This window comes from Stenella coeruleoalba (genome assembly GCF_951394435.1).
Source record: "Stenella coeruleoalba genome assembly, chromosome: 13".
Classification (NCBI taxonomy): Eukaryota; Metazoa; Chordata; class Mammalia; order Artiodactyla; family Delphinidae; genus Stenella; species Stenella coeruleoalba.
Window position 1 is genome coordinate 5,140,000 of NC_137159.1, and position 27,878 is coordinate 5,167,877.

Genomic DNA, 27,878 nt, shown 5'->3' on the forward strand with positions numbered 1-27,878 from the left:
TTGTTTTGTTTCGACAAAGAAACCGTGAGATGGAAAAACCATTATTAAAGCTCGTGATAGGTACACGAGTGTTACTTATTTCTGGGTGTGAAATATTTAACATTGTTTTTTAATTTATTATCTCTTATAGGTAAAATCTTTAATCTTGTTTATTTCTTTACATGAGCCTTTGATATTGTTTTTTAATTTATCACAAAACAAACCAGAATCAATGCGTAGAAAACCCAACCTGTGGCAACTTGAATATGACCCAGAACTAGGCCTTCCTTGGAGGACGGAATCTAGGTGAATGGAAAACTGATGTTCACCAACATTCCAGGCTTTACGTGACTGTAGGCTATGAGTGTCTCCTTCTTCACCACAGAAAAAGGAAAAATATCACTAAGCCAAAGGAGATAACTTTAACTGGGTAATTGGGGTTGAAATCTCAAATACTGAAACCACAAACCTCACTTACCGATGGTTTTCACTCGAACGACAGCTCTGACTGTCCATGAACTTGAATTATCTGATTGAGTGTGATCACACACGTATGTGCCCTGGTGATGGTGGTAAACGTCATCCACTTTAATTGGGTTGCTCCTTTTCTCAGAGAGTAGTTTTCCATTCTAATCCAAGAGACAAGAAAATTAAATAATGTAACCAGAGAATTACTATTAATATTAAGCTCACCTATAGCGAAACTTCACAAATTGGAACCAAGGAAGGGGGAAGGTCAGTCTGATATAAGGACATTGCAGAACATAACACCCCCAAGCTATAAAAGATTCTGCTCAAAACTATATCTGTAAGATTCTTACTTGAAACGAGAAGCATTTTCAAAGACAATGACATGTGGAGATGAAGACAGCCCAGCAAGAGCTGTTTCACCTGGTAAAGCCCAAAGCGAGATTCAGGCCCCTAGACTCTAGAAAAGTCATAGTGGTCTAAGTGGTCGATACCTAAATGAATTTTTTAAAAACACGTGTATTTATATTTCTGGAAATTGATATAGATTTTCTGTGTATTGGGCTTACATAAAGTTTCTTCTTTAAATAAATTTCACTCGAATAAAAGAAAAAATGTTAAATTGAAAACATTAAGTAAGTAACTAAACAGATGTATCTAACTTTGACAAAGAAGGACTGGGATTCAGGAACAATTATTTAACTCCTAGTGGACTCAAAGTTGAGCGAGAACTAAAATTCAATTGTGAACATTTCTCTCTCCTACTTAGAATCTCTCATTGACACTCCTTTGCCTTGAGGGTAAAGGTTAAAATTCTTCACAGCCTGATCTTGGCATTCCTTCCCCGACTCATTTCCTGCTTCTGCCCCTCTACCCACCTGTCATTCCCTACATAACCACATTCTTTCTTAATCAGCATGTCTCCCACCACCTTTCCCCACTGGGAAGGCTGTTCCTCATTTTTCAAATCCAACTGAAGGGGTGGCTCTCACGGAGAGAAGTTATCAAGTCTCCCCGAGCAGGCTCAGTGACCTCTGCTCCATCATCACGGTAGCCTTTTTTTTTTTTTTTTGAGGTACGCGGGCCTCTCATTGTTGTGGCCTCTCCCGTTGCGGAGCACAGGCTCCTGACGCGCAGGCTCAGCGGCCATGGCTCATGGACCCAGCCGCTTACGGCACGTGGGATCCTCCCGGACCGGGGCACGAACCCATGTCCCCTATATCGGCAGGCGGACTCTCAACCACTGCGCCACCAGGGAAGCCCAGGATAGCCCTTTTATAGTAATGATGCATTTGGGTGTCTCCTCCTGTGAGTTGTCGAGGGCAGCCTTTGTGCCAAGACATTTAGCTGGTCCTGGACACACTGGGAGGAATAAACACAGATCCCTCCTCTGAGCGAGCTCTCAGCCTAAGGATGCGCGTCTGAGCAGTAAGCCAGAGTATAGCACACTCAGGTGGCTCTGCCTCATAGGAAAAGTAGGCACTCTCCCCCCAGTGTAATCCGAGACTTGAAGGGTATGCAGGAATCAGTCAATGCCAACAAGGACCTACTGCATAGCACAGCGACCTCTGCTGAATATTATGTGGCAACTACATGGGAAAAGAATTTGAAAAAGAAAAAAGAAAGAACGTAATTGACATTTTAGGAACACCTGAAGCAAAGCCTGCATGTAGGAAACAAGGCCAAGGTGAAAGGGCTGATGCAAGTAGATGTGTTTGATCTTTGTGTCTCCAGGATACAGCAAGCAGGCCAGCAAGAGTAAGGTCTTTGTAAATAAGGGGTGAATAAATGCAAGTCAGTTGGAAAAAAGGTTTGGAAGTATAAGAGTCAGATGATCGGACATTTTTAGAAAAATGACTGGCAGCTCTTTTTTGACTGTGGAAACTCTTGTAAATTTAAGCAAAGACTATCATAATCACCCTTGTATCTTTAAGGGCTAGGAAGTGGTAGGGGCACAGTAGTATTTATTGAATGATGGGGTATCAGTGTATCATTAATCTTATAATCATTAATCCTCTAACCTCTGTACAGCACCTGGCTTTCCAATTTCCTACTAAGAGTACTAGCAATATATCTTTCACCACTGCAGTCAAAAGAAAAGAGATAAACAACAAAAATAACAAAATATCAATAGTAAGAACTCATTACCTATGTAGACTACAAAGTTATTTCTCATGTGTATCTCGTATGAACATTCAAAGGATTCTCTGCGGGGCTTCCCTGGTGGCGCAGTGGTTGAGAATCTGCCTGCTAATGCAGGGGACGCGGGTTCAAGTCCTGGTCTGGGAGGATCCCCCATGCCGCTGAGCAGCTGGGCCTGTGAGCCACAACTACTGAGCCTGCGCGTCTGGAGCCTGTGCTCCGCAACAAGAGAGGCCGGGACAGTGAGAGGCCCGTGCACCGCGATGAAGAGTGGCCCCCGCTCGCCGCAACTGGAAAAAGCCCTCGCAGAGAAACGAAGACCCAGCACAGCAAAAATAAAAATAAATAAATAGATAAATGAGGCAGAAGGAAATAACTGCCCTTTAAAACAAATTAAAAAAAAAAAGAAGGATTCTCTGACTTGCACAGATTCTATGTCTTCCATTTTATAGATGAGAACACCGAGGTTCTGAAGTTTGTGTTTTGTTCTATACCATATAGCTCGTGAGAGGCCTGAGAATGTATCTACGTTCTTCTGATTCTGAGTTTCATGTTCTGATTGAGGAATTTCCCTTCCCCTTTGCTTGATGACTCGTAGAAGCAGAAATTCCCCTCCCCCAAGTCTCTGGTGTGGTTCCTGTGGCCCAAGAAAGAATTTCCAGTAGGTTGTCAAGGAGCTGAGAAGAGGGTCAGAACTGGTCAGAGCCGGGCCGCTGCAGGTAGGAAGTAAAACAAGGCCAAGAGGTGGGACTGACAAGGTTAGACATCTATCAAGAACATTTTAAAAGGAAGCTTCAGGGCACGGGGTAAAATTCAGAGATGAAATTTCTAGAGAACATGGTAATAACATACAGAGAACAGAAACTGGCGTGGAGGTGTGTCGTAAATCACATGAGAAATGAATGCAGAGGAGGGGATGCAGAGTTGGAACCAGGCTGCAGCTGGGCCATAGGGAGGATGAGTGATTACAAAGTGGGCCTGACTTTTTTTAATAAAAAGATAAGTACGGCTTAGTGTGTATCATCAAGACTTTATGGGATGGAACTCAAACAAAACATCGAAGAGATAAGGGGCAAGAAATTTGTGTCAAGAATGATGGGAAGCTGATCTAATAACATAATCACAAATGATCCTAGTAGGAGAGAGAAGTGCTAATGAGGCCACACAGGAAATTCTTTGTTTTGCTCAGATGGGAAACGGTCAAGAGCAAACTACAGAAGCAGGAGCATCAGTCAGTGTGATCCTGTATAAAGAGCATCAGTGAGTCCCAGAGAGGACTGAGACATGTGACAGCCTGCGGACTGTAGCATTGTACACACCGTAGGAAGTTGCCCAGGATTCTGAAATTTCACAGTGAGGACAATCGAATGGGCCAATGTATGGACCTTGGAAACAGCTTCCAAACATCGAATCTAAATGACTTTTACCTCTTCCCTACCAGGAATTGCATCAACCTTTGGTCTGGCAAGTCTCACCATACTTACCAGCTCTCCATGTCCCTGGGCTCGCGGGATGCCACCAGGTGCCAGGGACAAGGAGAACGAGGCCAAAGGAAATGAGAGGTGGCAGGTCTACGTGCGAAAATTCCATAGAACTCAGGGTTCAGAGATGACCCAGCAGCCATGTCAGCACAGTGGCATGTGAATGAGGTTGACTTAAACCACCAATGGAAAAGTCACTCAGGCACAGTCTTACCGCCAGGACGTCACAGCCATGTCACAGGCACCCATGTCTCGGTGCCCCAGACCCTTGCAGAAGAGCCTCTCCCACTGCCCTGTGTTAGAATTCTGCCTGGTGTCAAAGATTCATTTAGCTAAAGAACCGAAAACGCCCTCCCATTAATGTCATATCATCTAAGACGAAGTCTGCTTACGCTAAAGCTATTTTTCATTATATTTTTATTGTAATTAATTAATTAATTAACTTATTTTTGGCTGCGCTGCGAGATCTTAGTTCCCCGACCAGGGATCGAACCCGGGCCCCCTGCAGTGGAAGCGCAGAGTCCTAACCACCGGACCACCAGGGAATTCCCATTATATTTTTATGAATTAGGAAAATAGTATTAGAATGAAAAACAGATAATTCCCTTTATGCTGACTTCTTCATCGTTCAATATTTCAGTTACGAATCTCCAAGTCTAAATTTTTTGAGGCGTCTATTAAAAATATTTTGGAACCCCCCCAGAGACTACAGCACATGGATTTATTTCGCGTGGTTGTTCTATACAACCGGCAGGTTCATCCCTGGTCGGCAGTTTCATGTGAATTCAGTGCCGCCGTGTTTTCATCCTCTCAGCCAGTGTTAGTGTTGTCGGTTTTGAGATACTCTTAAGTGTGAGCCACCCTTCACCTGAGTATCTGTGGTTTAGCATGAAGAAAAGGAACATTGGGTATTATTTCCTGCCTAATGGCATCACTTGTAGTGATACTCCCATGAGGTCTGTGACTTTCCAGGATACTGTCTGTGTGTGTGTGCATGTGTGTGTGTAAGCACATGTCCACACACGTGCAACTCATGAATTTCATGCAATCCATGAAACATAACCTAAATAATGACCTGTCCAAATCTCCGTCAGAAGATACAATTTTAACAACAGCTATGCTTTGCCTACTTTTAAGACAGATGCCTAGTCACCGTTAAACACATCCTGACATTTGCAGTCGAGGCCCCAGAGAAGAGAAATAAAGCTTCGTTTTGTGAATGTCATAGAACATGGGGGTTTAGTTCCTAAGAGCAGCATATGCAGAAAGCTGGCAACTACCGTGTAGCTTGTGCTTTACCAGAAAGTGAAAATAGCTTTCATTTCAGGGATACAATCATTGAAAATTCAAATGCATTTTCATTTTAAATAACGGGGCAAGCCTGGTTTGGGAACAGCCTACCTTGACGTAGTAAGGCATCTGTCATCCCAGATTACAAATACTTTTGAACCATGGGAAGTTTTGTTCTTAAGAGTGAACTGAAAATAATGAACAGAACCATCGGCTATTCTTACCAACCTCATTTTAGAGGTTATGAAATTAACGTGTTTCTTTTCTTTTAATTGAAGTATGTTGACTTACTATGTTGTGTTCGTTTCTACTCTACAGCACAATGATTCACGTTACATATATATATGTCCTTTTTCATATTCTTTTCCATCACAGTTTATTACAGGATATTGAATAGAGTTCCCTATGCTATACAGTAGGACCTTGCCGTTCATCTATTTTATATATAGTAGTGTGTATCTGCTAATCCCAAACTCCTAATTTATCCCTCCCCTCTTTTCCCCTTTGGTAGTCATAAGTTTGTTTTCTATGTCTGCGAGTCTGTTTCTTTTTTGTAAATAAGTTCATTTTTGTCATATTTTAGCTTCCACATATAAGTGATATCATATGGTATTTAGCTTTCTGTTTCTGACTTCACTTAGTATGACAATCTCTAGGTCCATCCATGTTGCTGCAAATGGCATGATTTCATTCTTTTTATGGCTCAGTAATATTCCATTGTGTGTATATGTACCACACCTTCTTTATCCATTCATCTGCTGATGGGCATTTAGGTTGCTCCCGTATCTTGGCTATTGTAAATAGTGCTGCAATGAACGTTGGGGTGCATGTGTCTTTTCAAATTAGAGGTTTTTCCAACTTTCCCAAGAGTGGGATTGCTGGGTCACATGGCAGCTCTATTTTTAGTTTTTTAAGGAACCTCCATACTGCTCTCCATAGTGGCTGCACCAATTTACATTCCCATCCACAGGGTGGAGGGTTCCCTTTTCTCCACACCTCTCCAGCATTTGCTATTTGTAGACGTTTTGATGACGGCCATTCTGACCAGTGTGAGGTGGGACCTCATGGTAGTTTCGATTGCACTTCTCTAATAATTAGTAAGGTGCTTCTTAAATTAGGATTTTATTGAGGGCAGTACATTTTCTGTGTCATTTTAAAATATAAAATTGAGACCTTAAGCACACACTCACCCTCCCTGTACAGTTCTTTCTACGAGGGACATAATAACACCAGTTGTCACTGAATCTCAAGAGAATCAAGTGAGGAAATATTGTCTCACCCAATGGTAATTTTACCTCCAGGAGACTCTGCTTGCTAAGTTTGGGGGTACAAAAAGCCGACAGATAAACATGGGCCACTTTCTGGACTTTGATCAGGGACAATTTAAAATGATATTTTTATATTAACAAACAGATATCTTTGGAAGTCAAATTTAAAGTTTTGCATGATTTCTTAAAGCAAAGTATTGAACTTCAAACAATTATCATAGGACTTCCCTGGTGGCGCAGTGGTTAAGACTCCATGCTCCTAATACAGTGGGCCTGGGTTCAATCCCTGGTCCAGGAACTAGATCCCACATGCATGTCGCAACTAAGAGTTCACATGCCACAACTAAGGAGGGGGTGAGCCACAACTGAGGAGCCCGTGAGCCTGCCTAAGGAGCCCACCTGCCGCAACAAAGACCCGACACTACCAAATAAATAAATAAATATTTAAAAAGCCAATCATTACAAATGTAGGAGGTGATTTAAATTCTGTTCCCAGATTCCACCACCCTGGGTCAACTGACATTCCCAGACTTTGGAAGAGATGCTTACGCAGCATTTATATATCTGTTAGGACTTAGAAAAACTATAAAATACAATGGAAATGTTTTTGTTATGAAGTTTACTCACATGTGGTTCATAACTCAGAATCATTCTGAAACTTGTCTTTTCCTGATTCCTGTTCCCTTTTTCTCTTAGCACTGCCCTCCCTCCCCACTGACTCACCTGTGTAATACACGTGTCACCCAGGCCACCAGGTGCTTGCCTTAACTGTCTTCCCAGAGGTGTCCTCTTTGGAAAGTATTCCAGTCTCCTACTTCTTTCAGAAACCCTTCAGGACATGCTTGTTGGGTGTTCCTTTCACCCTAGCAATGCCCTTTGCTTTCCAAAGGCAGTAAAATTGAACAAATCTGGTCTTCTGAATGAGTGGGTGTTCATAAGTTTATATCTTAACCTCACATGTAATGGACTTGAATTTTAGAAAATTTACTGACACTGATCAAAAGGATGGTTCTAATAATTGGAACATTGGACTCTGTGGCTACCTAGGGGAAAACTGCTTTAGAAAGTCAGGTCTTCTCTGTAGGCGTGAGGCCAGTCTTTGGGAAGCTCTAGAGCTCAGGTTCAGACTCACATTTCTATAAATTACATAAGGAGATGCTACCATTAACAACTAAGCTCTGGCATCAGTTTCAGTGAAGTCATTCTTACCTGGTACCAGGTCACCTCTGGACTTTGTGTATCACTTTGGTGGCTGAGACCGGGGCAATAAATGGAGTCCATGCTACCAAGAAGAAGGAGTTGTTCATGCGGTATGGAGCTCCCACAGGACATATTTGTCTTGGGTTTAACTTCTAAGATCATCTTGACACAACAGGCCTCATCCTTGGGGCTCCTAGGAAAGTTAACAAGGTCCTGTGAACACAGATGTTATATCCAGATAGTAAAGGATTTGGCAATGTTTTCAGATAGAAATGTACTTGGGACTTACCTAATCCTAGGTCTACAGATATATGACCCAGCATGATTCATCTCTGTGGTCAAGAAATGAAGGGTGCTCTTGTCCTGGATCACGTGAGGATAGTTTTGTGTAATTTCTACTAGTGGATCTCTGTTTGGAGGTTGTAGGTACCATTGGACATCAGATAGGTTCTTACTACCACTGCAGGGCAGGTGTTCAGAGCTTTGCGTTGGTGAGAGTTGACTTCTGTGGTAGAAATGGGATTTCTGTGGCTCTGGAAAATCACAAAATAAGACAAACTCCTCCCCACACCTTGCAGAGTATGTCCTAAGAAGCTTTCCAGTGGAGCAATCTGAAAACCACAATAAACAAAGGAGCACAGAAACACATTAGAGGAATTCTAACATATTTACAAAGAGTACTTGGTTTCACAAGGGATTAAGCTCCCTTGGGTGTCTTTCTCCTTCACGGTTCCCATTCTGTGGGGAAAAGAAGTTCCTGTTCTAATTCCCTCCCACTGGTCTTCAGTATCACCAGTAGCAACGGAGGTTTCCTGTTAGAGCTGCCAACCCACCTTTAATTCCTCTTCAGCTGCTTCCACTGAACACCCAGATATAGTAACTGGGTTCCACATGGATGTGCTTGGTATCAACTGAAAGCTGTTCACCCCAATAATTTCTCCTCCTACCCCCATCTTAAAAGTAGAAAGGAAATGTTCTATATTATTATGCCATGCTGCCGATGTATCCCAGAATACCTGTCACTTTAAACTTGGACCATAAAACTCATAAGGTTAGCATGAAAAGTGAAAAACCCCTACCTGAAGTGTTAAATCCTTTAATTTTCCCTCCTGCGATAAGCCAAAGAAATACCCAGCTCAAGTAAAGCATTGTTCTCTCTGGGTCTTGTCATTGCTTCAGGACATCTGTTCTGTTGCCAGAGTGGAGGACATTGTAATTCAGGGCTCCACCCTGAGAATCATCTTCATTTCTGTAAATCAAGAAATGGGAAATGAAGAAATCGGTAACCAGTGATCAAAACGCAAGTCACACAGGAAGTTTTGAAAGGGCAGGTCCTACCCAGCAAGCCTTCACATTCCCACACTAGAGTGGTATTTTCAACAGCGTGTGGCAGGTCCTGCATATGTCACTTCTTACACAACTAAAGGAGGAAGGACATCTCAGACTCACGGTACTGCTTGTACCTACACTCGGTACGGTGTGGTCTTTTGATGCCATTTCTTTATGGAATCCTTTTTCTTTTCCTAAGTTTCTGACCTAGTACGTATATTTTGATGGGTAATTTGGAAAGAGTTAAGTGAAAGTTTTCCTGAAAAGGTCATCCAAGTTGAAGGAAAATGTCAGGTTCTCCCCAATTAGGGAAACCAGTGCGGTAGCTGGTGTGTAAACTTGAGAATGTCTGCACGTTGCTAACTTGTAGTAACTGTTAGAGAATAGAGGATGCTTTACTCTTTGTGCCCCAAATAAGACAGGAAAAGTTGTCACTGGATGGCGTTTCTACCAATTCTCTGAAGTATAAAAGGGAGGGAAGGTCACCCTGGACTGTGTTCATGGTGGTTCAAGGAAAAAAGAGAAAGAGAGGGAGGGAGGGAGGGAGAAGGAAAGAAAGGAAGGGGAAGAAAGAGAAAGAAAGAAAAAAAAAAGAAAGAAAGAAAGAAAGAAAGAAAAAGAAATTTTACTATCATATGGTCCCTCTAAACGTTCTCCTTAAAAGTCTTCTTCCCAGAACATCTCTGTTTCTTGGGCAGCTGACAAAAATCAATCTCTCTCTCTCTATCTCTCCCTCTCTCTCTCTCAACCTCTGCTTCTGTCTCTGTCTCTGTCTGCCTGTCTCTCTCTCTCTCAACGCCCACACACACAATCTAACCATCATGCACATCCCTCTCTTCACTGCCCCCTGTGCTCACTGGCCATTCCTGCAACCACTCCTTCCACCCAGACTTTCCCAGGACCATTCTCTTCAGGAACCTCCATCTTTTACCATAAATAAATACTGTCCTCAACTTATAAAATTCTTCATTTCCAAACATTTACACACACACACACACACACACACAGCACTCCATGTCTCCAACATCTTCAGATGCAGAAAGGAGTAATTTTAATATTTATAAATGATCAACAAGTATGTTTCTCTAACAGAAACATTGAGCTTGATGTGCCTTTGGGGATCCACAGGGGAGAGTTCCAGCGAGAGAAGTCAGGAGGCTGCAAGGAGGCAGCAGATAGACTTCCCGGAGGAACACCAGCCCGCAAGGGTGAGTCAGGGCCAAGGGAAAATTCAAAAGGATAAACCCAAAGGGAAGAGAAGAAACAGAAAAGAGAGACCAGCCTGACACTAAGCAGAGAAGTCGGGCACAAGAAGGACTTAGTTTCCATCAGGTCTGGCCACTGATAGATCAGACCAGCACGTGCAGAGGGTTTAAGGTGATGGAGACGAGCAATTCGGGAAGGAAGGTGGGGAGTGGGGAAGAGCCACACCCTCCCCAGGCTACACTGCACATGGAAGACAAGACGGGGAGGTGTTTCCTCCTGTGCTGCCTTGATTCCATAAGCGAATCAAGGGGAATGAGCTGGCAGGGTAGCAGGCCAAATGCAAGTGAGAGTGAGAAGAGGGTGTGTGGCCCAACTTCTCTGAGGAGGCGGGAAAAGACAAACCCCCAAAACCACAGAGTCATTGTCTTGGACGGAGGCGGACAGAGTCGTACACTCTGCGAGGTCTCTCCAGACCGGGGTACCCAGGTGGGGCCAGAAGTACAGGACGTTTCCACTTGGCTGCTGACCTGCTGAGAGGAGGGTGTGCTCAGCCACGAAAGGGCTTCATGAGATGATGGAGGACCTAGAGTGCCACGGACGGGGACCAGAGTCACTGCATCACTTATCCCCATTGGTGACAATGGGTAGCTCTTCTTTCCAAGACTGTGGTCTAGGAACAAGGACCTAGGATAAGCAACTGCCTTTCAGATGTGGTCTACCTCCCCCCACCCCCTGCTTACCCTTTCTTTGCCCACAAAGCCCCTGAAGGGACAATCTCCCCATCTCCGGCCACTGGAAGCATCTTCCTAAAAATCAAGCCTGAGGATGTCCTTTCTGTGCTGATAACCTCACCAGCCCCACTGCCCACTAAATAAAAAGTCCATTCCAAAGCATCAGATGCAAAACCCCGTATGACTCGATATGGCTCTCTCATGATTTATCTTGTGTTTCATCCCCAGAGAGACCACCACTGACCATGCGCATAATGACATTCCTCCTCTCTATTCACCACTGCACCAGCCAGCAACTATCTCTCTTATTACTCATGTTATATTACTCTGTCTTAGCACACACTACTGTCTGGAAAATATCTTGTTTTATAAACTTCTCCCCTAACTAGAACCAAAGCTCCCTGCCGGCAGAACTGAACCTGTCTTGCAGCCTGCACACTCTCTCAAGGAATAGGGCGTGACTCACACAGGAGTTCGGTAAGTCCTTGTTCAGAATTTATCCACACCATAGTGAAATTGTTATTTCATATACCATGCCCTCTTACTAGGTTGGGAGCTCCTTAAGAGCAGGGATCCTGTTTCAGAAATCTTATCTCCAAATCCTAGGAAAAGACTTCATGCATAAATTGTAATCAATTCTGTTGTCCAAATAAATGCAAAAGAATTCAGGAGAAGTCAAAATAAATGCATAGCAACCTAAGTTTAACCATTAACTTGCTGTGTGACTCTAGTTAGCCTCTCTCTGCACTTCAGTTTTTTCATTTGCAAAATAAATTATCTGGACTGTATCAGTTGTTCCTCCGCCTTAGGGCTAGGGGGTCCTAACTTCTGGGGATTAAACTGGAAAATCTGTATTTTATTTTAAAGCTCCTTGACTTGAGAATCATGGGACTTTAATATTTCTAAGATCATCTCAGCTCTAATATTCTGTGATTCCATGTTTGAATTACCAAGCCTATAGAAAATTTTTTACCATGACACCCAGAAGTCTCCAGCCCTCAGGAATTCCTGTCCCAACCTTGAGTGGTCAGATGTTCTGTCCATGATACCCTCACCTACTGGCGTAGGACCTCAGGCTGCCTGGGGCTGTTTCTAGGCTACAGCTTTGTCTCTGGGATTGTGTTTCTCAAATTATCTCCATAACAAGAATCACCCAGAATGCTTTTTATAAATTCAGATATCTGGGCTCTCCAAATCATATTAAATCAGATTCTCAAGGAGAAGAACATTGGACTCTATATTATATTATAAACAAGTGTCAGGGAAATCACTGTGATTTAGGGATCATCTCTGGGAAGCCCTGCTCAGGGACAAGCATAGACCTTGGGGAGCTGGGTCTGTGCTAAGTTACAGCAGTTATTACCAACACTGTTGGCAACTGAGCAACACAAGAGCAAGCCCACTCTGGAAACCCCATCCATGTGGGATAACACAACTGATATTGTTTGTCAACATCTACCTTTTTAAGATCTTTTGATGTCTGTGTGATGCCTTTCATTCCACCATCACCAAAACACTTCCAAGAATCATAAGGAATCACACAAGGTGCACTTATCGAGCATTTTTCAAGCATTGGGAAACAACCAAACCAGGCAGCAGGTCTGTTCTTGGCAGTAAATCAAGGGGCAGGTGGCACTGAACATAATGGTGTCCTGCTCTCTTACATACTTTCTGTTGCACTCGGGAAGATGGTTGTTGTCCTTGTTTCACTGATGGACCACCAAGGCTCACATTGCTTGGAGAGTGGTCCCCACTATTAATGATAATTGCACATTTTATAAGTATTAGAAGAGGAATTCATGTCCATGTGAAGAGGGTCTCAGAGACTCTGATTTTCCTATCAGCATATGCCGTCACCTCACAAAAAGAGATAAGAGCTCAAAAGGGTGACTTCAAGTATCTGAAGGGTCTCTTATCCAAAACAGCATCCATACCTGCTTTTTGAGAGCCATATTTTTTTTGTTAGTGGTTGAAGATTCCCCCAATCAGTTGGTCAAGACTACACCTTCAACTATCTTTGGTTGATGATGAACTAAAATTTTTTCTGACCAAAGCTTTTGGTGGGAGGAGAAAAAGAGGAAAGGCAGGTGGAGAAGGCAGGTGTCAACAGGGAATCTGAGGCTCAGGTAGGAGAATCCCACAGTTAAAGACAATTTCCCATGGGATCAGCAATGACTACCCAGGGAACACATGTACATGTAGACATTTGGTCTGGTGTAACAGTAAATATTTAATTCAAATAATATTATTATTGTTCTCACATGATCCATGGTAGCTATATATCCCACTGCCTAGGAATTACAGAAAATCAAGAGTGTAGCTCCTGCTCTCAAAGATTTTACAGTCAAGTCAAGACAAGCATTTAAATTCGGCAAAAACCCTTTTTTTTTGGTGAAGTAAATTGTCCAAAGTCATACATTTAAAAAATGATGATGCTGGAATACAGATACGAATAGCTTAACAAAACCCAATCTAAACTAAACTGCCAATCTTGGTCACACACATTTGTACAGCAACTATTTGCTGAATTCTTGTTATGTGGCAAAATTTATGCTAGATATTATAGGGACTATCTATGCCCTTTTTTGTTTGCTTTTTTGTTGTTTTAATTTTTATTGGAGTATAGTTTCTTTACAATATTGTGTTAGTATCTACTGTACAGCAAAATGAATCAGCTATATGTATACATATACCCCCTCTGTTTTGGATTTCCTTCCCATTTAGGTCTCCAGAGCACTGAGTAGAGTTCCCTGTGCTATACAGCAAGTTGTCATTAGTTATTTATTTTATACGTAGTATCAATAGTGTATATCTGTCAATCCCAATCCCCCAATTCACCCCACCACCCCACCTTTTTCCCTTGGTATCCGTATGTTTGTTCTCTATGTCTGTGTCTCTATTTCTGCTTTGTAAATAAGGTCGCCTATACCAATTTTTTTCATATTCCACATATATGCATTAATATATGATATTTGTTTTTGTCTTTTTGACTTACTTCACTCTGTATTACAGCCTCTATGTCCATCCATGTCTCTACAAATGACCCAATTTTGTTTCTTTTTATGGCTGAGTCGGCAAACATTTTGAACCCCTCTGCTCTCCACCTTTCCCACAAAATGCTCAAAGCACTGTAGATAGGTTTATTTCATAACCACCAGTTTTTGTTTTTTTTATAAAGTCTCCATATATGTGGAGATGGAAAATTTGCTAATTAGGTAGCAAATTTATTAGTACAAAATAGTTTATGAAAAAGAATTGTGTTAGCAATCCATTTTGAAAATGATTTAAGTTCTTTTCTCAACTTATATTTGCTGGCTAGGAAATCTAGTGGAAAAAAATATATACCATTGTCTTACCTGTATTTCCTGTCCTTAAGACGTTGAAAAAGAGAAAGGAACTTCAAGTCTTTCTTTCAGTGACTGCCGGCTTTTCTCTCTGAAGATGAGCATGTGAAAATATCCATTTTCAGAGGTCTACAATATCTCTTCCTAGTCAGAGAGATAAAGGGAGAAAGTACATGTAACTCACACAAGTTTGTAAATAATGAGCTAAACCTGGAGAAAAAAAAAAAGGAAAACCTTTAGTATTTTGTAAATGACCACTGACATTGTCAAATTCATGGTCATATGGAGGAAAATCAAATTAATGACCTCTATAAGTAGAAGGAAATGACCTGAAGATGAAGCATCTAAAACTCTCCCCAGACCAACCTCCTTGACTAGATAAGGTTTGTGGTTAGGTTTAGTTGAAAGAGTGAGTAATCCAACTTCCTTTACAGGAATTTCCTGTAAAGATTATTAGCACTCAACAGTTTCTCAACTGTGGGTTTTGGGTTTTTGGTGTTTTTTTTTCGTTTTGTAAAACTAACTCCCCAAAATGTAACCTTTATGATATAACCTAAAACTGTTGTTATGATTAACTTCTTTTGAATTCTGAAAAAGAAAAAAAACATCTCTCTAACACCATTTGTTTGAAACAATAATTTATTGATACAGACAGGGAAATAAATTTAAACTCTGAAATCACCAAGATTTTCTGGTACCTCTTCATTGAAACAAAGATTCAAAATATAACATATAATTGAGAACCCCACTGTTCCTTTGATAGAAGAAATAAAATCACTTAATAAGAACCCTAGGCCACTCTGAGACCACTCTGGTCAGAAAGAGCTTTATCTAGAAAGCAACTTGGTTAAGCTTAGATATCACCCATCCTCAAGAGGCTGACATTCTAACAAAGAGAAGGCTGATTCTTCTGAGCATATGAATGCTCCAGGGCTGCTTCTACACATAACTAGAGGATAACATAAAATACAAAAGAAGACTACATTTGCTTTGGGATGAAGGCAAAATGAGTGTTTCCCTGAGGTGGAAGAGAGAAGAGGGAATTAGCATTTATAACTAGGAATGAACCAAAAAAATATATCTGCCCTGGGTCACGAATCTGCCTAGGATTCCAAGAGGATATGAGGCTTTTTACAGCCCTGCTTCAACACAGGTCATAGGGAGCAGCTGAACGATATTCCGGGCACATGAAGCTCCAGGCTTACAGAGTCATGTGAGAGCAACACAGTGATAAGAATAAAGGCAGGATCAAGTCATACTAAGTTCACAGACACCCCAAAACACACCACTGGCTGCGTCCTGCCCACCAGAAGGACAAGATCCAGCCCCAGCCCCCAGAACACAGGCACCAGTCCCCTCCACCAGGAAGCCTACAAAAGCTACTGAACCAACCTCACCCACTGGGTGTCTGTGACAGGGGCAGACACTTAAAATAACAGGAACTCTAAACCTGCAGCCTGGGAAAAGGAGACCCCAAACACAGTAAATTAAACAAAATGACAAGACAGAGAAACATGCAGCAGATGAAGGAGCAAGGTAAAAACCCACCAGACCAAACACATGAAGAGGAAATAGGCAGTCTCCTTGGAAAAGAATTCAGAGTAATGCAAATAAAGATGATCCAAAATCTCAGAAATAGAATGGAGAAAATACAAGAAACATTTAACAAGGACCTAGAAGAACTAAAGAGCAAACAATGGTGAAGAACACAATAAATGAAATTAAAACTTCTCTAGAAGGAATCAATAGCAGAATAATTGAAGCAGAAGAACAGATGAGTGACCTGGAAAATAAAATAGTGGAAATAACTGCCGCAGACCAGAATAAAGAAAAAAGAATGAAAAGAATTGAGGACAGTCTCAGAGACCTCTGGAACAACATTAAACACACCAACATTCGAATTATAGGGGTCCCAGAACAAGAAGAGAAAAAGAAAGGGACTGAGAAAATATTTGAAAAGATTATAGTCAAAAATTTCCCTAACATGGGAAAGGAAATAGTCAATCAAGTCCAGGAAGTGCAGAGAGTCCCATACGGGATAAATCCAAGGAGAAACACAACAAGACACATATTAATCAAACTATCAAAAATTAAATACAAAGAAAAAAATACTAAAAGCAGCAAGGGAAAAACAACAAATAACATACAAGGGAATCCTCATAAAGTTAACAGCTGATCTTTCAGCAGAAACTCTGCAAGCCAGAAGGGACTGGCAGGACATATTTAAAGTGATGAAAGGGAAAAACCTACAACAAAGATTACTCTACCCAGCAAGGATCTCATTCAGATTCAACAGAGAAATTAAAAGCTTTAAAGACAAACAAAAGTTAAGAGAATTCAGCACCACCAAACCAGCTTTACAACAAATGCTAAAGGAACTTCTCTAGGCAGGAAACACCAAGAGAAAGAAAAGACCTAGAAAAACAAACCCAAGACAATTAAGAAAATGGTAAGAGGAACATACATACCGATACATACCTTAAATGTAAATGGTTAAATGCTCCAACCAAAAGACACAGACTGGTTGAATGGATACAAAAACAAGACCTGTATATATGCTGTCTACAAGAGACCCACTTCAGACCTAGGGGCACATCCAGACTGAAAGTGAGGGAATGGAAAAAGATATTCCATGCACATGGAAATCAAAAGAAAGATGAAGTAGCAATACTCATATCAGACAAAACAGACTTCAAAATAAAGACTATTACAAGAGACAAAGAAGGCCACTACATAACGATAAAAGGATCAATCCAAGAAGAAGATATAACAATTGTAAATATTTATGCACCGAACATAGGAGCACCTCAATACATAAGGCAAATGCTAACAGCCATAAAAGGGGAAATCAACAGTAACACAATAATAGTCAGGGACTTTAACACCCCACTTTCACCAGTGGACAAATCATCCAAGATGAAAACAAATAAGGAAACACAGCTTTAAATGACACATTAGACCAGATGGACTTAATTGGTATTTATAGGATATTTCATCCAAAAACAATAGAATACAGTTTCTTCTCAAGTGCTCATGGAACATTCTCCAGGATAGATCATATCCTGGGTCACAAATCAAGCTGTGGTAAATTTAAGAAAATTGAAATCGTACCAAGTATCTTTTCTGACCACAATTCTATGAGACTAGGTATCAATTACAGGAAAAAAATGTAAAAAATACAAACACATGGAGGCTAAACAATATGCTACTAAATAACCAAGAGATCACTGAAGAAATCAAGGAGGAAATCAAAAAATACCTAGAAACAAATGACAATGAAAACACGACGACCCAAAACCTATGGGATGCAGCAAAAGCAGTTCTAAGAGGGAAGTTTAGAGCAATACAATCCTACCTCAAGAAACAAGAAAAATCTCAAATGAACAATCTAACCTTACACCTAAAGCAACTAGAGAAAGAAGAACAAAAAATACCCAAGGTTAGCAGAAGGAAAGAAATCATAAAGACCAGGTCAGAAATAAATGAACAAGAAATGAAGGAAACAATAGCAAAAATCAGTAAAACTAAAAGGTGGTTCTTTGAGAAGATAAACAAAGTTGAGAAATCATTAGCCAGACTCATCAAGAAAAAAAGGGAGAAGACTGAAATCAACAGAATTAGAAATGAAAAAGAAGTAACAACTGACACTGCAGAAATACAAAGGATCATGAGCGATTACTACAAGCAACTATATGCCAATAAAATGGACAACCTGGAAGAAATGGACAAGTTCTTAGAAAAGCACAACCTACCGAGACTGAACCAGGAAGAAATAGAAAATATAAACAGACCAATCACAAGCACTGAAATTGAAACTGTGATTAAAAGTCTTCCAACAAACAAAACCCCAAGACCAGATGGCTTCACAGGTGAATTCTATCAAATATTTAGAGAATAGCTAACACCTAAACTTCTCAAACTCTTCCAAAATATAGCAGAGGGAGGAACACTCCCAAACTCATTCTACGAGGCCACCATCACAATGATACCAAAACCAGACAAAGATGTCACAAAGAAAGAAAACTACAGGCCAATATCACTGATGAACATAGATGCAAAAATCCCCAACAAAATACTAGCAAACAGAATCCAACAGCACATTAAAAGGATCATACATCATGATCAAGTGGGGTTTATCTCAGTAATGCAAGGATTCTTCAATATATGTAAATCAATCAATGTGATACACCATGTTAACAGACTGAAGGATAAAAACCATATGATAATCTCAATAGATGCAGAAAAAGCTTTCAACACAATTCAACATCTATTTATGATAAAAACTTTCCATTAAGTGGGCATAGAGGGAACCTATCTCAAGATATTAAAGGCCATATATGAGAAACCCATAGCCAACATCGTTCTCAATGGTGAAAAACTGAAAACATTTCCTGTATGATCAGGAACAAGACAAGGGTGCCCACTCTCACCACTATTATTCAACATAGTTTTGGCCATGGCAATCAGAGAAGAAAAAGAAATAAAAGGAATCCAAATCAGAAAAAAAGAAGTAAAACTGTCACTGTTTGCAGATGACATGATACTATACATAGAGAATCCTAAAGATGCTACCAGAAAACTAGTAGAGCTAATCAATGAATTTGGTAAAGTAGCAGGATACAAAATTAATGCACAGAAATCTCTAGCATTCCTATACACAAAGAATGAAAAATCTGAAAGAGAAATTAAGGAAACACTCCCATTTACCACTGCAACAAAAAGAATAAAATACCTAGGAATAAACCTACCTAAGGAGGCAAAAGATCTATATGAAGAAAACTGTAAGACACTGACGAAAGAAAAGACGATACAAACAGATGGAGAGATATACAATGTTTTTGATTGGAAGAATCAACATTGTGAAAATGACTCTACTACCCAAAGCAATCTACAGATTCAATGCAATCCCTATCAAAATACCAATGGCATTTTTCACAGAACTAGAACAAAAAATTTCACAATTTGTATGGAAACACAAAAGACCCCGAATAGCCAAAGCAATCTTGGGAAAGAAAAACGGAGCTGGAGAAATCAGACTCCCTGACTTCAGACTATACTACAAAACTACAGTAATCAAGACAGTACAGTACTGGTGCAAAAACAGAAACATAGATCAATGGAACAGGTTAGAAAGCCCAGAGATAAACCCATGCACATATGGTCACCTTATCTTTGATAAAGGGGGCAAGAATATACAATGGAGAAAAGATAGCCTCTTCAATAAGTGGCGCTGGGAAAACTGCACAGCTACATGTAAAAGAATGAAATTAGAACACTCCCTAACACCATACACAAAAATAAACTCAAAATGGATTAAAGACTGAAATGTAAGACCAGACACTATCAAACTCTTAGAGAAAAACATAGGCAGAACACTCCATGACATAAATCACAGCAAGGTCCTTTTTGACCCACCTCCTAGAGAAATGGAAATAAAAACAAAAGTAAACAAATGGGACCTAATGAAACTTAAAAGCTTTTGCACAGCAAAGGAAAACATAAACAAAACAAAAAGAAAACCCTCAGAATGGGAGAAAATATTTGCAAATGAAGCAACTGACAAAGGATTAATCTCCAAAATTTACAAGCAGCACATGCAGCTCAACATTCAAAAAACAAACACCCAATCCAAAACTGGGAAGAAGACCTAAAAAGACATTTCTCCAAGGAAGATATACAAATTGCCAACAAACACATGAAAGGATGCTCAACATCACTAATCATTAGAGAAATGAAAATCAAACCTACAATGAGATATCACCTCAAACCGGTCAGAATGGCCATCATCAAAAAATCTACAAATCATAAATGCTGGAGAGGGTGTGGAGAAAAGGGAACCCTCTTGCACTGTTGGTGGGAATGTAAATTGATACAGCTACTATGGAGAACAGTATGGAGATTCCTTAAAAAACTAAAAATAGAACTACCATATGACCCAGCAGTCCCACTACTGGGCATATACCCTGAGAAAACCATAATTTAAAAAGAGTCATGTACCACAATGTTCACTGAAGCTCTATTTACAATAGCCAGGACATGGAAGCAACCTAAGTGTCCATCAACAGATGAATGAGTGGCACATATATACAATGGAATATTACTCAGCCATAAAATGAAATGAAATGAAATTGTATGCTAAAGTGTACATATGGAATCTAAAAAGAAAATGGTCCTGATGAACCTAGGGGCAGGACAGGAATAAAGACGTAGACGTAGAGAATGCACTTGAGGACACAGGGAGGGGGAAGGGTAAGCTGGGACGAAGTGAGAGAATAGCACTGACATATATACACTATCAAATGTAAAATAGATAGCTAGTGGGAAGCAGCTGCATAGCATAGGGAAATCAGTTCAGTGCCTTTGTGAGCACCTAGAGGGGTGGGATATGGAGGGTGGGAGGGAGATGCAAGTGCGGGGCATATGGGGATATACATATGCATATAGCTGATTCATTTTGTTATATAGCAGAAACTAACACAACATTGTAAAGCAACTATACTCCATAAAGATGTTTTAAAAAAATAAATAAAATCCATGGAAGATGAATGATAAAAAAGAAAGAATAAAGGCAAGAGACCTGGGAAGAGATGTGGCTAAGATGGAAGGAAAAGGCTAAACGTAAGGAGTTGTCTATGACCGGTATTCAATACCTATTAATTTGAACTTGATTCAAGTGGGTTGGGGTGTGGGAGCTATCCTTCTGAAGCTTCAGAGATCCTGATCTTGAAGACCTTGCAGAGCTTGAAGTTGAGTCTAAAGTTGTTTAGAGAGGTGATTCCTAAAGCCAGTTTGATCACTTTAATCGAGTTTGCAGGAGACAGACTTCCACACCTACCTCAGGCATTTATTCCTTGACTTCCACACCTACCTCAGGCATTTATTCCTACACCTGCCATTACTAGTATTTGACATGCCTCAATAATCTCCTTTTCAAGCATCCTATCATCTTACTCCCTGAAACACTGTGATAACAATTCATTTGTGACAATCATGTGGTCACAGAAGAAACTTATATTGCTCTAACCAAATCTTCAACGACACCCTCTATACACGCATTTTCCAACTTAAGTTTTATTGTCGTGCATTATTATCAGTCGCTTACCTATACCTTTAGTTCACTTGACACTCTCTTATTTTATCGCATTAGCTTAAAAATTACTAACTCTCTTCCTTAGTTGAACATACACAACTGAACATGGCTGGAGGAAACACGCAGGCATGCTGACTGGTCTCCATAACCTGAGGGAGACTCTAATACTTGTTAGCAGCCATGCTATATTTCTCTACTTCACTCAGTATCTTATTTTCCTAGAAAACAACTTCATATTTCTTCCTTTCTTCTAAAGTTTCCCCCCTCATCCTCATTCTCAGCTGATGACTGAGAAACTTGCAGTAAACAGAACAGCAAACAGAAAAGAACTTCTTTAAGCTCCGTCAAAAGCATCTACTCACCTGTTTTTGCAGGCGTTAGTAAGGGACATATGTAAAGCAGCTGCTAAGGAGCTATTATAGAGAACACAGGTCCAGGGTAGAACTTCCTGACTGTATATGAAACATGGGAGAAAGAGAATTAATATAGGTGACCCTCAGTTTCCTGCTTGGAAGAAAATGGTTCTACCATTTTCATCAGGTAGAAAATGGGTTCGTAAAACCAAAACAGAGGTATAGGCTTTGGGAAACTAGAATCAATTCAGTATAAATAGTTGAGTTTTAGATGTTATGTATGTTTCTAGATAAAGTTACCCAAAGTAGAGCTGAATGTGTGATTCTAGAGCTCAGAAAATAGACCATAGATGGGAAGAGGGATTTTTTCCTCTTTAGGTTTGCTAAAGCAATGGGCAAGGATAATATGCGGCATGAGAAGGAAAGAAGATTCCAGAAAGGGACCCTGGAAAATTTTAAGGGAGGGGTGGCATGGAACAGAGAAAGAGAAACCACCAAACAGTATGAAAAGGGAATATGAAAATGGGGCTATGAAAACCAGGAGGGAATCTTTTCACAAATCCAAGGAGGTTTCAGAAGAAAACTGGGGTGACTAGTGTTGACTACAACATAGAAGTCAAGTGAGGTTGAAGAGTTTCCATTAGAGCTGGGGATCCAGAGCCTGCAGACGTCCTGGACTGCAGAGTATAGGAGATATTGCAGCAAATGGACCAGGGATTAATGAGAAAGCAAAGCATAGCCTGCCTTTCTAAGAACCTTGACTTTGAACAAAGTTTTAGATATAATCTGTTGACTTCCTAACAATGAAAGGTGTGATTTACTCCCCAACACCACCACTACCACAAACACATTTTCCCTCCTATCCTGCCTCCAAATATAGTTATACCATAATTTTAGTTAAATAAATGTTGAATATTTACACCATTGTTACAGGTAAATACTATTTATGGCTGAGCCATATAATGCCATTTGACTACATCTCTTTTCGTATACCAACTTTTGTTTCACTAGAAGCTAATAATTATTTTTCTTCATTTGATTAAATTTCTCTATATTTATCATTAACTCATTCCTCAACTTTCCACTAGAAATGTAAATGACCTCTCAATGCGTTAACCACACTGGGAAATCTGTCTGCTTCCTGAAAACGGTCTATCTGGAACTTGCTCTCAATTGCCATCCTGGGATTTCCATTTACCGTCAGCCTGGAGAAACTTTTTACCACTCTCCTAAGTTGGATCCCTTATTTCTGAGCCTTCTTAGAGGATGTTCTCTTTTTTGGAGAAGCACCTCTTCCAGTAGACCTCAGACACAAGGTACATGGGAAGTAAATATCTTGAGGGCTTACATGTCTGAAAATCTCTATTTTGGCCTCATATTGGAGAATAATTGTTTGAGTATAAGGCTGCAGGGAGCACATCACTTTTCCTTCCAAGTTTGGAAGTGATTCTCTGTTTTGCTGGGAAATTGGTAGCCCTTTCAATCTAGAAACTCATGTCCTTCAATTTTGAGATATTTCAATTGCCTTAGTGTATATATGTAAAAACAAATTAGAAGATCACCAAAGAGAAGACACCATTTTGATAGCAAAATAGTCCAAACTTAACATGAAATATCCCAAATCTCCATGAGTAAAACTATAAAACAATCCTGAATGAACCAAATGCATATTTGAACAAGTGGAGAGACATCCTATGTTCTTGGCTAGGAAGACGCAATCTCAAAAATAAGTTGATCCTCCCTATATTAATTTAAAATCTTAATGTGAACTCAATAAAATGTCATCAGTTTTTTTTTTCCAGGAGTTAAGCATACTAATTATAAAGTTCATTTGGAAGAAAAAAACATGCACAGAAAGTCAGGAAATCACTGAAAAATAGGAGCTTTGGGGTGAGGTTAGGGACATAGCCCCTACAAGATATTAAAATATGTTTTAAAGTCTCTGCAACTGAAACAGTGTGGTATTACCACATGAATAGCAAGTTGACCAATAGAATAGACTAGATAGTCCAGAAATAGATCTAATAGGAAATGGAAATTGAGTATAAGTTAGAAGGGGCATCTCAAATCAGTGGGTAAAAGTAAAAACGTAGTATTGTGGTAAATGGACTGTCATCTGAAAAATGATTCAATGGATTCATTCCTTGCACTGCACACCAGTACAAATTCCAAATGGATTGAAGATTTAAATTTTAAAAATTAATCTCTATGAGTATTGGAAATATGGGTGAATTCCTCTATAATCAGGGAATGGGTAAATATCAAAAGCAAAGTTAAAAACACAAGGGACAAAGTGGGAAAGAAAAATATTTGCAACTTACATCACAATGTCTTAGTTCTAATATGTAAAGACCTTTCAACAACAGGGATGAAAAAGATCAACATCGCTACAGTAAAATTGACAAAAGCTAAGGGGCTAGCTCTCCTTACATTGCTGATGGGAATGGAAAATGATATTACTTTACCCCTACGAAAAGGAATACGGCAATATCCAGCAAAATTACATGTACATTGCCCTCTGACCCATGTATTCTACATTTGGAATCTATCCCCAAAATAATCTTGAAAAATGTGAAAAGATGCACGCATAAGGGGACTTCCCTGGCACTCCAGTGGTTAAGACTCTACACTTCCATTGCAGGGAGCACAGGTTTGATCACTGGTCAGGGAAATAAGATCCCACATGCCCGCAGCGTGGCCAAAAAGAAAGAAAGATAAAAAAGATGCATGCATAAGACAACATAATTCTTTACAACATAATCTGTAATAGCAAAAGACTGGAAACATCTGAGATTGGCTGTATAAACCATAGTATAACCAAGCCACACAATGGTGTACCACGTAACTCTAAGAATGAGAAACAGCTCCATACACAGTTAGGGAGTGATCTCTGGAATATATTGAGTGGGAAAAGCAAGGTGGAAAAATTGTAGTTAATACACTACGATTTATCTGTAAGACGTGGGGAGATTAAATATGTATGCCTATTTAATTATATTACAAAACAGAAGGGTAAATCAACATCACTTTTAGAAAGGTTTACCTGTGGGGAAGGGGAGAACAAGAAGGGTAGAAGATGGACTTCTCTGCATATACCTTATTTTGCAGATTTGCTCTTAGAAGGATGTAAATATTTTGCATTATTATAAAACAAAATACAATTTAAGCAGCAATTCCTAAAAAAGCACAATAAAAGAAATAAATCTAACTGTATACTGAGTCAGCAAAACTACATCAAGAGGAATCATTTCACATGACTTTAGGACACACCGACTTGGCTTTACATTCTAATGGGAGGTTCTCAAAGCATAAAACAGTCCCCCCAAAATCTTGAACTGTTTTTAGTCGACAAAATATTGATGGCGTTGTTCGTATCATCATCCTTCTGAGGCTATTGTGTATATTGTGGGATAAAGCAAAGGAATAACTAAGTTGCTGCTGGTGGACTCAGTTGGGTGAATAGAAGCAGTTGGTTTTTTTTAGCTCTCAGCAGCTCCACAGCTAGCCTGCAGGATGGTCTGAGCTGACATCTGCAGCAGAATCTTCATGATTCCAGAGATTTCTTCCTGTCTGTGGCAGGACCAGCAGCTCTTGGCAGCCCAGTGTTTTTCTGGGTGACTTTGGACTATATCCTTGGAAGAATAGACTAGAGTCTATTTCTTCCCCTTTCTGAACAATTCTATAACCATTTCTGTTTAAACTAGCCAGGGAGGATTATGTTCATTACGTCTAAACCATGGCCTATTCAGAGGTGTTTGATTTTGCCAAATAAAATTGTTATGTGGAATCTCAACATAAAAATGGGTAAGAGCAGCGCTACTCCTGTTGAAGTACTGATATTTGGAAGGAATGGGAGGTGGGGAGAGGGCTGGGACCAGGCACACATGCGCCCACTGCCCGGGATGGTCGCTAAGGCACGTCTGAAGAGACCTGGGACTCCTGAAACCCAATTTGAAAGTCGATTTTAACACGGCCACCATGAATGATTAAACTTGCACATCGAGTTGTAGCAATTGTTTAAATGGGGTATCACGTTCCCCGGATGGTATGTGCAACCACAAGGTAGGCTGCAAAGAGATGAAAGCTGGTTTTCACAAGCCTCTCACAGAAAAGTAGGCATTGGTCTCAGCACTCCCAGGCTGGACTCTGCGATCGCTATCAGTGCGGCGCGCAGGTGGGGCTGAAGCACTCAGTGTCCTGCCCACAGCGCACACAGCCCGTTTCCTGTTAGAGTCGTGGCCTGGCCACAACTTCTTGGCCCTGACCCCGTTTCTCAGAGTAGCTTCTGCTCAGAAAGATGGCTTCCCCCAAACCCCAGCTCTCCTCCCTCAAGAGGTGCACTCGTGCCAGGTTGATGAACTATTTCCTCTGAGTATTTAAAGCTTTGATTCAACTCGGTTTTGCCCGTGTCCCCGGTTCAGACAAGCATGTTGATGGCTGCAAGGAGGTGCACCCACTCTGAGCCTTGCTGACACTCCTCCGCAGCCAGCTGGTCAACCACTCAGCATCAACTCAGGATGAGCTCCCAGTACCTCTCAGGGATCTTAACTCCCCCTACCTCAGCAGATGCCACAGTCACGTGTACACTTCCATCCTGTGGAGGATTTGAGTGCTATTCTCCCTCCATCCTTACCCTAGTAGCCTAGAAGAGCCCTCGTACTCTTTTAACCTCCTGAGAGCCAGTCCTAAGCAGCCCTGCTTCCTCTCTGCAAGACTGTTCTAGACCCTCCTAGTACAAGGTGCCTCCCCAGGAAAGTGCCTACCGCCTCCCACAACTTACCTGGTCTCCCTGCAACAGGCATTTCCAGAGAGGAGACGGTATCCCTCTCTGCCCCAGCCTGGCCACACTAGCTAATTGCATACCCAGGTCAAGTCCCTGGACAGACCATGTCTCAGGTTCCTGGGTTTAGAATATGTGGGTAATAAGGTCTCTCTCTGCTTTACGAGAGTATAACTCGAATTTAATAAATGTTTCCAGCATATAATAGACATACATGGGTTGTTTCTTTATACATCTTAGACAGCTGGTTGTTCACTGATTCTCTGAAATGGACTCCACAGTGTAAGGACATTTGAAGTCATAGAAGAGAATGACATTATTCTATCAATAAAAGTTAGGACACTGATGAAAGAAATTAAAGATGATATAAATAGATGGAGAGATATACCATGTTCTTGGATTGGAAGAATCAACATTGTGAAAATGACTCTACTACCCAAAGCAATCTATAGATTCAATGCAATCCCTATCAAACTACCACTGGCATTTTTCACAGAACTAGAACAAAAAATTTCACAATTTGTATGGAAACACAAAAGACCCCGAATAGCCAAAGCAATCTTGAGAACGAAAGAAGGAACTGGAGGAATCAGGCTCCCTGACTTCAGACTATACTACAAAGCTACAGTCATCAAGACGGTATGGTACTGGCACAAAAACAGAAAGATAGATCAATGGAACAGGATAGAAAGCCCAGAGATAAACCCATGCACATATGGACACCTTATCTTTGATAAAGGTGGCAGTAATGTACAATGGAGAAAGGACAGCCTCTTCAATAAGTGGTTCTGGGAAAACTGGACAGGTACATGTAAAAGTATGAGATTAGATCACTCCCTAACACCATACACAAAAATAAGCTCAAAATGGATTAAAGACCTAAATGTAAGGCCAGAAACTATCAAACTCTTAGAGGAAAACATAGGCAGAACACTCTATGACATAAATCAAAGCAAGATCCTTTCTGACCCACCTCCTAGAGTAATGGAAATAAAAACAAAAATAAACAAATGGGACCTAATGAAACTTCAAAGCTTTTGCACAGCAAAGGAAACCATAAACAAGACCAAAAGACAACCCTCAGAATGGGAGAAAATATTTGCAAATGAAGCAACCGACAAAGGATTAATCTCCAAAATTTACAAGCAGCTCATGCAGCTCAATAACAAGAAAACAAACAACCCAATCCAAAAATGGGCAGAAGACCTAAATAGACA

General features: G+C 40.5%; 1 protein-coding gene across 1 annotated transcript in view; it reads right to left on the reverse strand.

Moving 5' to 3' along the window:
* IL18RAP (interleukin 18 receptor accessory protein) overlaps nt 1-21,104 on the reverse strand; it is a 36,488-nt gene extending 15,384 nt beyond the window's left edge. The window contains 6 exon segments of the mRNA XM_079940296.1: nt 458-608; nt 7,838-8,021; nt 8,118-8,439; nt 8,908-9,077; nt 14,451-14,582; nt 21,089-21,104. Of these exon segments, the coding sequence (XP_079796422.1) occupies nt 458-608; nt 7,838-8,021; nt 8,118-8,439; nt 8,908-8,977 (727 nt within the window). The 5' untranslated portion in view covers nt 8,978-9,077; nt 14,451-14,582; nt 21,089-21,104.
* Nucleotides 21,105-27,878: the final 6,774 nt, after the last annotated feature.